This window comes from Nicotiana tomentosiformis, chromosome 7 (genome assembly GCF_000390325.3).
Source record: "Nicotiana tomentosiformis chromosome 7, ASM39032v3, whole genome shotgun sequence".
In the NCBI taxonomy this organism is placed as follows: Eukaryota; Viridiplantae; Streptophyta; class Magnoliopsida; order Solanales; family Solanaceae; genus Nicotiana; species Nicotiana tomentosiformis.
In genome coordinates this window covers 88,745,744-88,757,182 of record NC_090818.1, presented here as the reverse complement: position 1 = coordinate 88,757,182, position 11,439 = coordinate 88,745,744, and the positions used below count along the sequence as shown (strand labels likewise).

The 11,439-nt window shown below is 39.4% G+C and overlaps 2 protein-coding genes across 2 annotated transcripts; both read right to left on the bottom strand.

The window, feature by feature from the left end:
* Nucleotides 1-5,580: 5,580 nt before the first annotated feature.
* On the bottom strand, nt 5,581-6,816 carry LOC138895959 (uncharacterized). Its single transcript, XM_070180728.1, has 3 exons — nt 6,687-6,816; nt 6,358-6,461; nt 5,581-5,835 (listed from the first exon to the last, which is right to left on the bottom strand). The coding sequence occupies exons 1-3, from the start codon at nt 6,814-6,816 to the stop codon at nt 5,581-5,583; spliced, it is 489 nt and encodes a 162-aa protein (XP_070036829.1).
* Nucleotides 6,817-8,685: 1,869 nt separating this feature from the next.
* On the bottom strand, nt 8,686-10,081 carry LOC138895958 (uncharacterized). Its single transcript, XM_070180727.1, has 2 exons — nt 9,545-10,081; nt 8,686-9,180 (listed from the first exon to the last, which is right to left on the bottom strand). The coding sequence occupies exons 1-2, from the start codon at nt 10,079-10,081 to the stop codon at nt 8,686-8,688; spliced, it is 1,032 nt and encodes a 343-aa protein (XP_070036828.1).
* Nucleotides 10,082-11,439: the final 1,358 nt, after the last annotated feature.

Genomic DNA, 11,439 nt, shown 5'->3' with positions numbered 1-11,439 from the left:
AATTAGGAACAAGAGTTCGCAATTGCAATACCTACAACTGGTTAAAAATAGGGAATTTTGGGATTAGCTCATTTTATTTTATTTAGACCTAGATTTTGTGGGAGGCGATTTTTGAAGAGAATTTCCTTCCAAACTTCAAGGTTTAGTAACTTTACCTTATTTTTTAACTTTTCGTATATTTTCATCTCTAAATCTAAGATTTCATAAAGTAGAAATAGGATTTCTAGGTAGAAATTTAGGATTTTGTATTTTAGAGATTTATAATTTGATTTGAGGTCAGATCTCAAAACAAATCAGATATTTGGACTCGGGGATGAATGTGTAATTGTGATTTGGTCTTGATTTCTAATTTTGACCAAGTATGCTTGGATTGACTTTTTGTTGACCTTTTCAAATATGTTAAAGAGCGAACCTTTTTGATACTGGGATAGTTTCTAAAGCATGTTTTGATTTATTTGGGAATTATTTGACTAGATTCAAGTGGTTTGGAGGCTTGATCTAAAGGGAAAGCTGTGTTGGATTGTTGATTTTGTTCTAGAAGAGGTAAGTATCATAGCTAACTTTGAATTGAGAGAATTAGGTGTGATTAGTCTATTTGCTATGTATTTTATGTATTGGGACCGTGTATATGCAAGGTGACGAGTGCATACGTGTTTTCATGGGTTAAAGCATGGGGGTAGGACGAGTTTACTCATGCCTTTACTTATTTCATGATTTTATTTGTCAAATGCCTTAACTTATTCTATTCTTTTACTTGTTAAATGCTTTTTCATGTTTCATGTTTTTACCCGTTAAGTGCCTTTACTTGATACATGTTTTTACCTGCTATATGTCTTTACCTGATATATGACTTTACTGGTTACATGCCTCACTTGTCATGTCTCTTTACTCGTTTCATGTTCCGTTCTTCTATGCGGTATTAGATTGTGTAGCTACTTGATCGTTCGTGCGTTAGTGATCTTGTTTGAGACTTCATCGAAATATATGTGTGATACTAGTTTTCAGTTATTGGATTCCTGTTGTTCATTGTTGATGTACATCTTTCCCTAATGAAATGGGCTTATCTATTCTTTTGATATTTTCTTATGGTCCTCGCTATGTTTGAATGTGTCATTGGATGATTCTATATGAATTGATACGTTGGATCATATTGTTGCCGCAACAATGTTATGATAAGATCGGGTTTCTCGCCGCAACAATAGTATGACCATGGGATCCAGATGCCGCTGTAACAATATTTTGTGTATTAGATAGGGTTGTACGCCACAACATATATGTTGCATGTTTTGCAGTTGTTTATGATTTAGTCCTCATTGTGGGTTGTGACTATGTTGTTCATGGATATTGTTTTTCCCCGTTGTTTTGAGCTGCTGAAAAGGGTTTGGTTGAGTATTTCTAGATACATGGTTATTACTTCTGATATTGGGTTCTTTCTGCTATTTTCTGTCTTTATTCTTGATATTATCATTGTTATCTCTATTTATATTTCTATTGCTCATTAACTGTACATGTTATATGGTAAGTGTCTTGTCATAGCCTCGTCATTACCTCGTCTAGGTTAAGCTCGATAATACTAAGACATGGGATCGGTTGTAATCATATTACATTTCTGCTCTTCTTGTGTAGATTCCGGTATTGGTCCCAACAGTGCTCCTATGGGTGATTAGCTCGGGCTATTAAGGAGACCTGAGATAGTGCTTCATGATATTCCCAGACCCTGGAGTCCCCTTACAATTCTTTTAGTACTCTTAGTAGCCCATGTACTTTTGACACCAAAAATTGGGAAAAGGATTAGACAGTGTTTGGTTTTAGCCTTATTCTGTATTTATGAGTTTTTCTCTCTTTATCTTCTTTATTATTCTATTAACTGCTCGACTTATTTCTTTAATGTTTTTAAGTGTTTGCTTGTCTAGCAAGCTTTATTAGGCGCCATCATGACCCCATGGTTGGGATTTTTATTCGTGACAAGCTGGTATTAGAGCACTAGGTTACATAGGTCTCATGATTCATGAGCAAACTTGGTAGAGTCTCCAGGTTCTGTGCGGAGACGTTTGTACTTATCTTCGAGAGGCTATAAAGGTATTAGGAAAGCTTCACTTTCTTTCTTTCTCTATCGTGCGACTTTGTTCTCTCCTGATGTTTGAATATTTACTATCTTATTCTCTTCCAGATAGTGAGGACACACACTTCAGCCACAAATGAGCAAGAGCCAGAGCCCTACGTTGCAGCCACTACTGGGGGTAGGGGCTGAGGCAGGGGCAGAGACATAGCTCAAGCTAGAGCACATGCAGTGGCACCTACAGTTGAGCCTCAGCTAGCTCAGGATGGTGAGGTTCCATTTCAGGTCGAGTCGATAGGACCAATTCAGGTGCCAGAGGGGTTTATTGCTACCCCAATGCTTCAGAACACCTTTGTACGTATGGTTGGGCTTATGGAGAGGATGGTTCAGAACTGTGTGCTTCCTATGGCACTAGCCACTTCTCAGGCCGGCTTAGGAGCTCAGACTCCCGCTACTCACATCCAGAGCAGACGGCCCATGGTTATTAGTCCCAGGAGTGTTACCAGTTGGGATGATTTAGCCTATTGTTGCTGCAAAGGCTGAAGCTAGGCCCATGATGTCATCAAATACTCTTAAGAGGATGGACAAGTTCAAAAATTTATTTCCTCCTCACTTTAGCAACATGACTTCAGAGGATATCCAGGAGTTCTTGGACCGTTGCCATTTGCGTAATTTGGGACTAGTTGAGTCCAATAAAGTTGACTTCACCGTCTTTCAGATGCATGGTTCAGCCAAGAGGTGGTCGTAAACTTATGAGATAGCCAGACTAGCATAATCACCTCCGCTTACTTGGGCTCAATTGTTATTGCTTTTCTTAGAGAAGTTTATCCACCTCACTTAGAGAGATGATCTATGTAGTCAGTTTAAATGCCTTCGATAGGGTGGTATGGCAGTTACCCAGTATGAGACAAAATTTGTTGATTTGTCTCGTCATGCAGCTGTCATGATCCCTACTAAGAGGGAGAAGGTGTCATGCCCCGAACCATGGCCTGGGCGTAACACTCAGTGCCTAACTAAATGTGACCGAGCGAACCAACTGGATGGCTAGAGCAACATGTGGTATAATTGTAAGCTGAATATAAACATGCTGATCTAGTAAAGAGTCTGACTGAAATATCATAAATGTGGAAAGTATTGAAAAGTCTGCAAGTGTAAATGAGTAGCCTACAAGTCTAACACATAAAAGCCTGCTAACATCTGACTGATTGGACTATAGTCTACAAAGGCTCTAAGAATACTGAAATGCTAACTGTTTACCGGGACAAGGTCCCCGGCATACCTTACTAACTGAAATACTATAAAGACTTAAGACTGAAAAAAGAGATAATGCCCCGAAAGACTAGGGCTCACCAATAGCTGATACGAGATGTCCTAGCAAGCAGAATCGTTAGCCTGTAAATCGTTACATGCATTGCGAGATGCAGGCCCCGGAAAAAAAAGGGACGTTAGTACACTTGAATTGCACTGGTATGTAAAACAGCCGAAAGAAGGAACTGTAAATACTGAAACTGAAACTGATAACTGATAATTGATAACTGAACTAAACATAGGAAGTAAGGTTAGGAATATTCCCTCTTCTGAATGATGAACCAACTGTTTATATGAATAAATAAACTACGGCCTCAAGCCCAATATATATATATATATATATATATATATATATATATATATATATATATATATATATATTGCACAAACTGCGGCCTCGGGCCCAAGTATATGTATACATAACTGCGGCCTCAGGTCCAAAAATGCATAAAGCATAAACTGTGGCCTCAGGTCCAAAAATGCATAAAGCATAAACTGTGGCCTCAGGCCCAAATACAGGTATTCAACATTCAGGAAATTAGAATTAGGAACTGAGAATCATACTGCAATATATGATATTAAAATACTGAACCATATTGAGTTACATGATACTGGAATGCGGAATAGAACTAGACTGAGACATGTCTTTATAATAAATTGATTTGTCACAACTGAAACACATGAGAGATTGAACAATTAAAAAACTATTCCTTCTAAAGAATAGAAGTTCTACAACAATTCATAGAACTAAGGCATAATTACTTTATGAGGAAACTCATAACAGTCATAAAGAATCGGATGTAGGGAGAATCATAAACATTCCCAAACGTAAAGAGAGTTAGCCTCACATACCTTAACTCTGGCCCTTTTTAAGAGTATCACGATGTTCGTCGCCTCTTTCAATGATAATCTACGTCAATATATATATATATATATATATCAAGAGGAACCAATATTAGCACTAATGCTCTTGTTTTAGTAACTTAGGAATTATATCAAACACCTTATGGGTGTAAAGCCTCATAGCCCTTAGTAATTGGTCTTTTCTTCACCAAGTTCTCATTATACTACTTCTAGCTGATTCTACAATCCCAAATAGATGTAACTAACACCATTTCTCATCACCCAAATGTTTACAACAATCATAAGTCAACAATCCAAAGCCTTAGCATAGTTCTTATAGTTCTCTTTATCAAACCCATTTACTATTCTCCTAAAAACTCATCAATTCATAGTTATAAATGATTAAGGAGCAGAAGCATTGCCTTTTTGAAGTTCACTCCTCTTGAATTCGAGTTCTAGGGTTTTCTTTCTCAACAATGGTGTCTCGATCAAATACCTAATGTATGGAAGGATCTACCTATGTTAATAAGGTGTTGGAGAATTGAAATTAACATAGAATCATCATTAGAGCTTACCTTGGATGATGGAGGGACCTTGGGGAAGTTAGTTTCTTGAGAGCTTCCCTTTCTAGAGTAGGTTTTCGTGTTTTGGTTGTGGTGGAACGAGGTAAGGGTTTTAAATAAGTGAACACATCCCAAAATTGAGGAGGAAATAAAAGTAGCTAGAATAAACATCATCGACGCGGGGCATCGTCAGGGGCGCCAAAACTACAGTGCCTTACACTATCAGGGGCGCTGACTTTAATGCCCTGGACAGTGCCTTGCACTGTCAGGGGCGCTGAGGTTAATGCCCTAGACAGTGCCTTGCACTGTCTATGGCCTTGAGTTTTTATGGCCTTGCACTGTCTACGGCCGTGGGTTTTCATGGCCTTGCACTGCCTAAGTCTATAAAATGTACCTCCCATAAACTTAGTCGATTCTTTCAAATTTTATGCACCTCACTATCGGTCTTGATTCCAAAACAATGGTTTCCACCCATACTCATCTAATAGGACTTCACATGTTAAAAGGTCACATTAATACTAATTTAATGCATCCACAACTAATTAAGATTTACGTAGTGTTACATTATCTCCTCCTTGGGATAATTCGTCCTCGAATGATTGTCTTAATTGTAACTACGACTAACTCTTGATGTTAATAGGACTAATGGAAACATGTGAACACTAAAATGACATGAACACGTGCATAATAAACTGAATGAATACACGATTACTGTACTGAACTAAATAGGTACTAAACTGAATGGCTACTAAACTGATTGAATAATAAAAGACATGAAGATTGTAATATAAGGTCTGCATGCAAAGGTTAGTTACCTTCTACATTTTTCGATTGCTCTTCAAAGAGATGGGGATATCTGGACTTCATGTCCTCTTCGGCTTCCCACGTAGCCTCTTCAACCTTTTGATTCCTCCAATGCACTTTCACTGAAGCAATTTTCTTAGTTCTAAGCTTGCAGATTTGACGATCAAGGGTAGCCACTGGAATTTCATCATAAGTTAGGCTATCTTTAACCCCTATAATCTCAGTAGGAACCATAAGAGAAGGGTCTCCCATGAATTTCTTCAACACAGACACATGAAACACTAGGTGTTCAACAGCTAATTCTTGTGGCAATTCTAACTCATAAGCCACCTGCCCGATCCTTCACTGGATTCTATATGGCCCAATATAGTGGGGATTAAGCTTCCCCTTCTTCCAAAATCTCATAACGCCTTTCATTGGCGAAACTTTCAGAAACACCTAATCATCCACTTGGAACTCTAAGTCTCTATGGCGCAAGTCCGAATAGGACTTTTGGAAACTCTGATCCATATTCAAATGCTATTGAATAAACTTGACTTTCTCCATACCCTGATAGACCAAATCAATCCCTAACAACTCCACTTCGCCAACTTCGAACCAACCAATTGGTGATCTACACATTCGCCCATACAGAGCATCGTACGATGCCATATTTATACTAGAGTGGTAGCTATTATTATAAGCAAACTCAATGAGGGGTAGATGATCATCCCAATTACCTTTAAAATTTATAACACATGCCCTCAACATATCCTCAAGAGTCTGAATGGTGCGCTTTACCTGGCAATCTGGCTGAGGATGAAAAGCTGTGCTGAGGTTCACCCTTGTGCCCAATCCTTTCTGAAAGGATTTCCAAAAGTTCGCTGTGAACTGAGCATCAAGATCTGAGATGATGGACAAATGAGTCCCATGCAATCGGACAATTTCCTAGATATACAACTTGGCATAATCCTCTGCTGAATCTGTAGTCTTCACTAGAAAGAAGTGAGCTGACTTGGTACGTCGGTCTACAATCACCCAAATTGAATCATGCTTCCGAAATGAGCGAGATAAGATTATTATGAAGTCCATGTTTATCATCTCCCATTTCCAAATGGGAATGTCTATACTCTGAGCCAAACCACCAGGCCTCTGGTGTTCAGCTTTCACCTGCTGATAATTTGGACACTTAGCCACAAAATCTGCTATGTTCCATTTCATGTCATTCCACCAATAGATCTCCTTAAGATCATGATACATCTTTGTGGAACCTGGGTGAATAGAATACCTAGAATTGCGGGCTTCTGACATAATCCACTCTCTGAGCCCATCTGTGTCTGGAATGTATAGTCTGCCTCTATATCTCAAAGTACCATTATATCCCTCTTGTTCAAAAGCCGTAGTCTTGTGTTTGTGAATTCCCTCATTCAGCTCCAAATAAGTAGGGATCACTGAACTACTTTTCCTTCACTTCAGCTACTAAGGAGGATTCAGCCCTGTTCTAAAGAACAATGCCAACATCTTCGGAGTCCAAAAGTCGAACTCCTAGACTTGCTAATTGGTGGACTTCCTTCAGCATAGTTCTCTTGTCTGCTTCAACATGAGCTAAGCTTCCCATAGAACACCGACTGAGGGCATCAGCTATAATATTTGCTTTCCCGGGATGATAGAGGATATCCACATCATAATCCTTGAGCAATTCGAGCCACCTTCTTTGATGAAGAATCAATTCTCTTTGCTTGAAGATGTATTGCAGACTCTTGTGATCTATGAAAATATCAACATGCACTCCATACAAATAATGGCGCCAGATCTTTAGCGCAAATATCACGGCAGCTAACTCAAGATCATGAGTCGGATAATTCTTCTCGTGAACCTTGAGTTGTTTCGATGAGTAGGCTATGACTTTACCATGCTGCATTAACATACACCCAAGACCACCCCTGAAGTATCACAATAAACAACGAACCCTTCGGTTCCTTCTGGTAGTGTCAAAACTGGCGCTGAAGTCAACCTCTTCTTTAATTCCTCAAAACTTTTCTCGCAAGCATCTGACCACTGAAACTTGACCTTCTTCTGAGTCAATCTAGTCAAAGGGGATGAGATAGAGGAAAATCCCTATACGAAACATCTGTAATAGCCTGCTAGACACAAGAAACCTCTTATATCGGATACTGAGGCGGGTCTAGGCGAATTCTTCACTATCTCTGTTTTATGAATGTCCACCTTCACGCCTTCGTCTGAGATGACATGGACCAAAAATGCTATTGATTTCAACCAAAATTCACACGTAAATAATTTTGCATAAAGCTTGTGATCTTGCAGTGTCTGCAACACAATTCTGAGATGTTCTGCATGGTCCGTCTCGCTACGGGAATAAATCAATATGTCATCAATAAACACAATAACGAACAAATCAAGATAAGAATTGAAGACCCTATTTATAAGGTCCATGAAAACTGTTGGTGCATTCATTAAACCAAACAACATTACCAAAAATTCGAAATGCCCATAATGAGTCCTAAAACCTATTTTTGGAATATCAACTTCCTTAATCTTCAACTGATGGTACCCCAATCTGAGGTCAATCTTGGAGTAACACTGGGCACCCTGAAGTTGATCGAATAAATCATCTATTCTAGGAAGGGGTACTTGTTCTTGATGGTGACTTTATTTAACTGACGATAGTCAATGCACATGCGCAAAGACCCATCCATCTTTTGGACAAAAAAGATCGGTGCACCCCAAGGTGAGACAATTGGCCTTAAAAATCCCTTATTTAGAAGTTTTTTCAACTGGAGTTTTAGCTTTTTCAACTCTGCTGGAGCCATTCTATAAGGCGGAATAGATATCGGCTTAGTGCCGGGGAGTAGATCAATTCCAAAGTCAATCTCTCTATCGGGAGGGACTCCGGGAAGATCTTCTAGGAACTCATTTACAAGTGGTACTGACTGGAGAGTGGGAATCTGCGCAGCTACATCTTTAACTCGAACCAAGTGATAAATATACCCTTTAGAGATCATCTTTCTAGCTTTAAGATAGGAAATAAACATACCCCTTGGTGCTACTGCATCACCCTTCTATTCTAAGACTGGTTCACCAAGAAATTCGAAACTTACTATTTTGGTTCTACAACCCACTGTGGCATAACCAATCCATGCCCATGATTACATCGAAGTCTGCCATCTCAAATTCTACTAAGTCTGCTACAGTAGGGCGATGATACACTTTAAATGGACATCCACTATAGATACGTCTAGCTATAACAGATTCTCCAACTATAGTAGACACTTCAAAGGGTTCACACAACTTTTCTGGTTCTATCCCAAATTTCATAGCAATATATGGGGTTACATAAGATAAGGTGGATCCCGAATCCATAAAAGCATAAACATCAAAGGTGAAGACTGTTAGCATACTTGTGACAACATCTCCACGAGCCTTTATATCCTGACGGCCTACCAGCGCATACAAGTGGTTCCGACCACCACCCGTATTACCAGACTTTGTTGCACCACACCCTTGTTGGGCCTGAAAGTTCTGAGGGGCTGCTAAATTAGTGGACTGAGCTACATTGCCTCCATTGTTCTGCTTTGCTAATGGACAATCCCTCAAGAAGTGGCCCTACTGACCGCACTCAAAGCAACTATTTGTGCCCGAATGACACAACCCTAGGTGCCTCTTACCACACATGTTACAAATAGGGTAACCAAGGACTCTAGCCCACACTAGCCTGTGACTGTGAGTCTGCTGCTATGAAATTGTGATTTTACTTGTTAAACATGGACCTCTGAACTGGTGCACTAGCTAAAGACGGAGCAGGTACTGATTTTGGTTTCTTGAAGAACTGACGATTACCACCTCCTTGAGATCCCCCATGTCTAAAATTTCCTGCAGACTTAGTTCTCTTGCGGAATTCCCTATCGCTCTCTCTCTGTAGTCGCTCTTCTTCCTTCAACCTTTATTTGTTCCCTTGAACAAAGGCTACCATTTTAGTAATGGTCATGTCACTGTTCTGAACAACTATATTAGCATCAGTAAATAGGTCATCCAAAAGCCCCAAAACAAACCACCTAACTCTGGCCCTCATATCACATACCATTTCTGGAGCATATTTGGCTAGAGAGACGAATTTGAGGTAGTACTCATTTACACTCATATCATTCTTTTTGAGTCTCTCAAACTCTAAAGCCTTAGCTTCCAAGACCTCAATGGGTAGAAAATGCTCAAGAAACGCATCTGCAAATTCCTTCCAAGTTGTAGGAGCCGCATCCTCCCATTGGGACTCTTCCCGTGTTTCATACCAAGTGTTAGCAACATCCTTTAGCTGGTATGCAGCAAGCTCTGATGCCTCAGTGTCTATAGCATGCATCACTTGAAATATCTTTTGAACATCATCAATGATGTTTTTCGGATCCTCATCCTTTCTGGACCCTGTGAAAACTGGAGGTTTCATGTTGAGGAATCCCTTAGACCTGGAACTACCCATCTCATCAACAACACTTGTTCCCTTGCCTTTGAGCATGAGTAGCAACAATTTGGGTGAGCAACTGGATAGCTACCCTGGCATCCATGTCTGAAGTATTGGGCACTGAGCCCAATGCAACTCCCTGGGCCGACGTGACCTCCTCATGAGCAGCATTAGCCATAGTCCCCTCGCTAGTAGCTGAGGCCCTCATGGTGTACCTTCTTTTTGCAGGCATTTTCTGAAATACGTAATTCGCACGAGTTAGAAGGATTCCTGAATGCATAGATCTAACTGCACAATCTAGAGTATGAAAGTAATGAAACAATCCTAAATGTCTTGGTGGTTAACTGTTTACATGTGTGGCGTGCACACACACATAAAAGTGACCCCACTGGTCACGACTTCATAGACCCTAGGACTCTTGAACCTAGTGCTCACCAACAACTGATACGAGATGTCCTAGCAAGCAGAATCATCAACCTTTAAATCATTACATGCATTGCGAGATGCAGGCCCTGGGCAATAAGGGACGTCAATACACTTGAAATGCACTAGTATGTAAAACAGCTGAAAGAAGGAACTGTAAATACTAAAACTGTAACTGATAACTGATTATTGATAACTTAACTAAACATAGGAAGTAAGGTTATGAATACTCTCTCTTCTAAATGATGAACCAACTGTTTATCTGAATAAATAAACTGCGGCCTCAAGGCCAAAAATGCATAAAGCATAAACAGCGGCCTCAGGCCCAAATACATGTGTTCAACATTCAGAAATTTAGAATTAGGAATCGAGAATCATACTGCAATATATGATACTAAAATACTGAACCATACTGAGTTACATGACACTGAAATGCTGAATAGAACTAGACTGAGACATGTATTTAGAATAAATTGATTTGTCATAACTGAAACTCATAGGAGATTGAACGATTAAGAAACTATTCCATCTAGAGAATAGAAGTTCTAAAATAATTCATGGAACTAAGGCTTAATTACTTTCTGAGGAAACTCATAACAGTCGTAAAGAATGGGACGTAGGGAGAATTATAAAAATTCCCAAATATAAAGAGAGTTAGCCTCACATACCTTAACTCTGGCCCTTTTTAAGAGTATCACAGTGTTCGTCACCACTTTCAATGCTAATCTACGTCAATATATATATCAAGAGGAACTAATATTAGCACTAATGATCCTATTTTAGTAACTTAGGAATTATATTAAACAACTTATAGGTGTAAAGCCTCACAGCCCTTAGTAATTGGTGTTTTCTTCACCAAGTTCTCATTCTACTACTTCTAGGTGATTCTACAATCCCAAATAGATGTAACTAACACCATTTCTCATCACCCAAATGTTTACAACAATCATAAGTCAACAATCCAAAACCCTAGCATAGTTCTTATGGTT

What these genes read in the sequence shown, in the direction of transcription:
- LOC138895959 (XM_070180728.1), bottom strand. Translation starts at nt 6,816, where the DNA reads ATGTATCATGATCTTAAGGAGATCTATTGGTGGAATGACATGAAATGG. An exon ending in GCCTGGTGGTTTGGCTCAGA is followed by an intron (nt 6,462 to 6,686) that starts GTATAGACATTC and finishes CCATCATCTCAG; the next exon opens with ATCTTGATGCTCAGTTCACA. An exon ending in ATCCTCAGCCAGATTGCCAG is followed by an intron (nt 5,836 to 6,357) that starts GTAAAGCGCACC and finishes TCTGTGTTGAAG; the next exon opens with AAATTCATGGGAGACCCTTC.
- LOC138895958 (XM_070180727.1), bottom strand. Translation starts at nt 10,081, where the DNA reads ATGCTCAAAGGCAAGGGAACAAGTGTTGTTGATGAGATGGGTAGTTCC. An exon ending in ACATGACCATTACTAAAATG is followed by an intron (nt 9,181 to 9,544) that starts GTAGCCTTTGTT and finishes TGCGGTCAGTAG; the next exon opens with GGCCACTTCTTGAGGGATTG.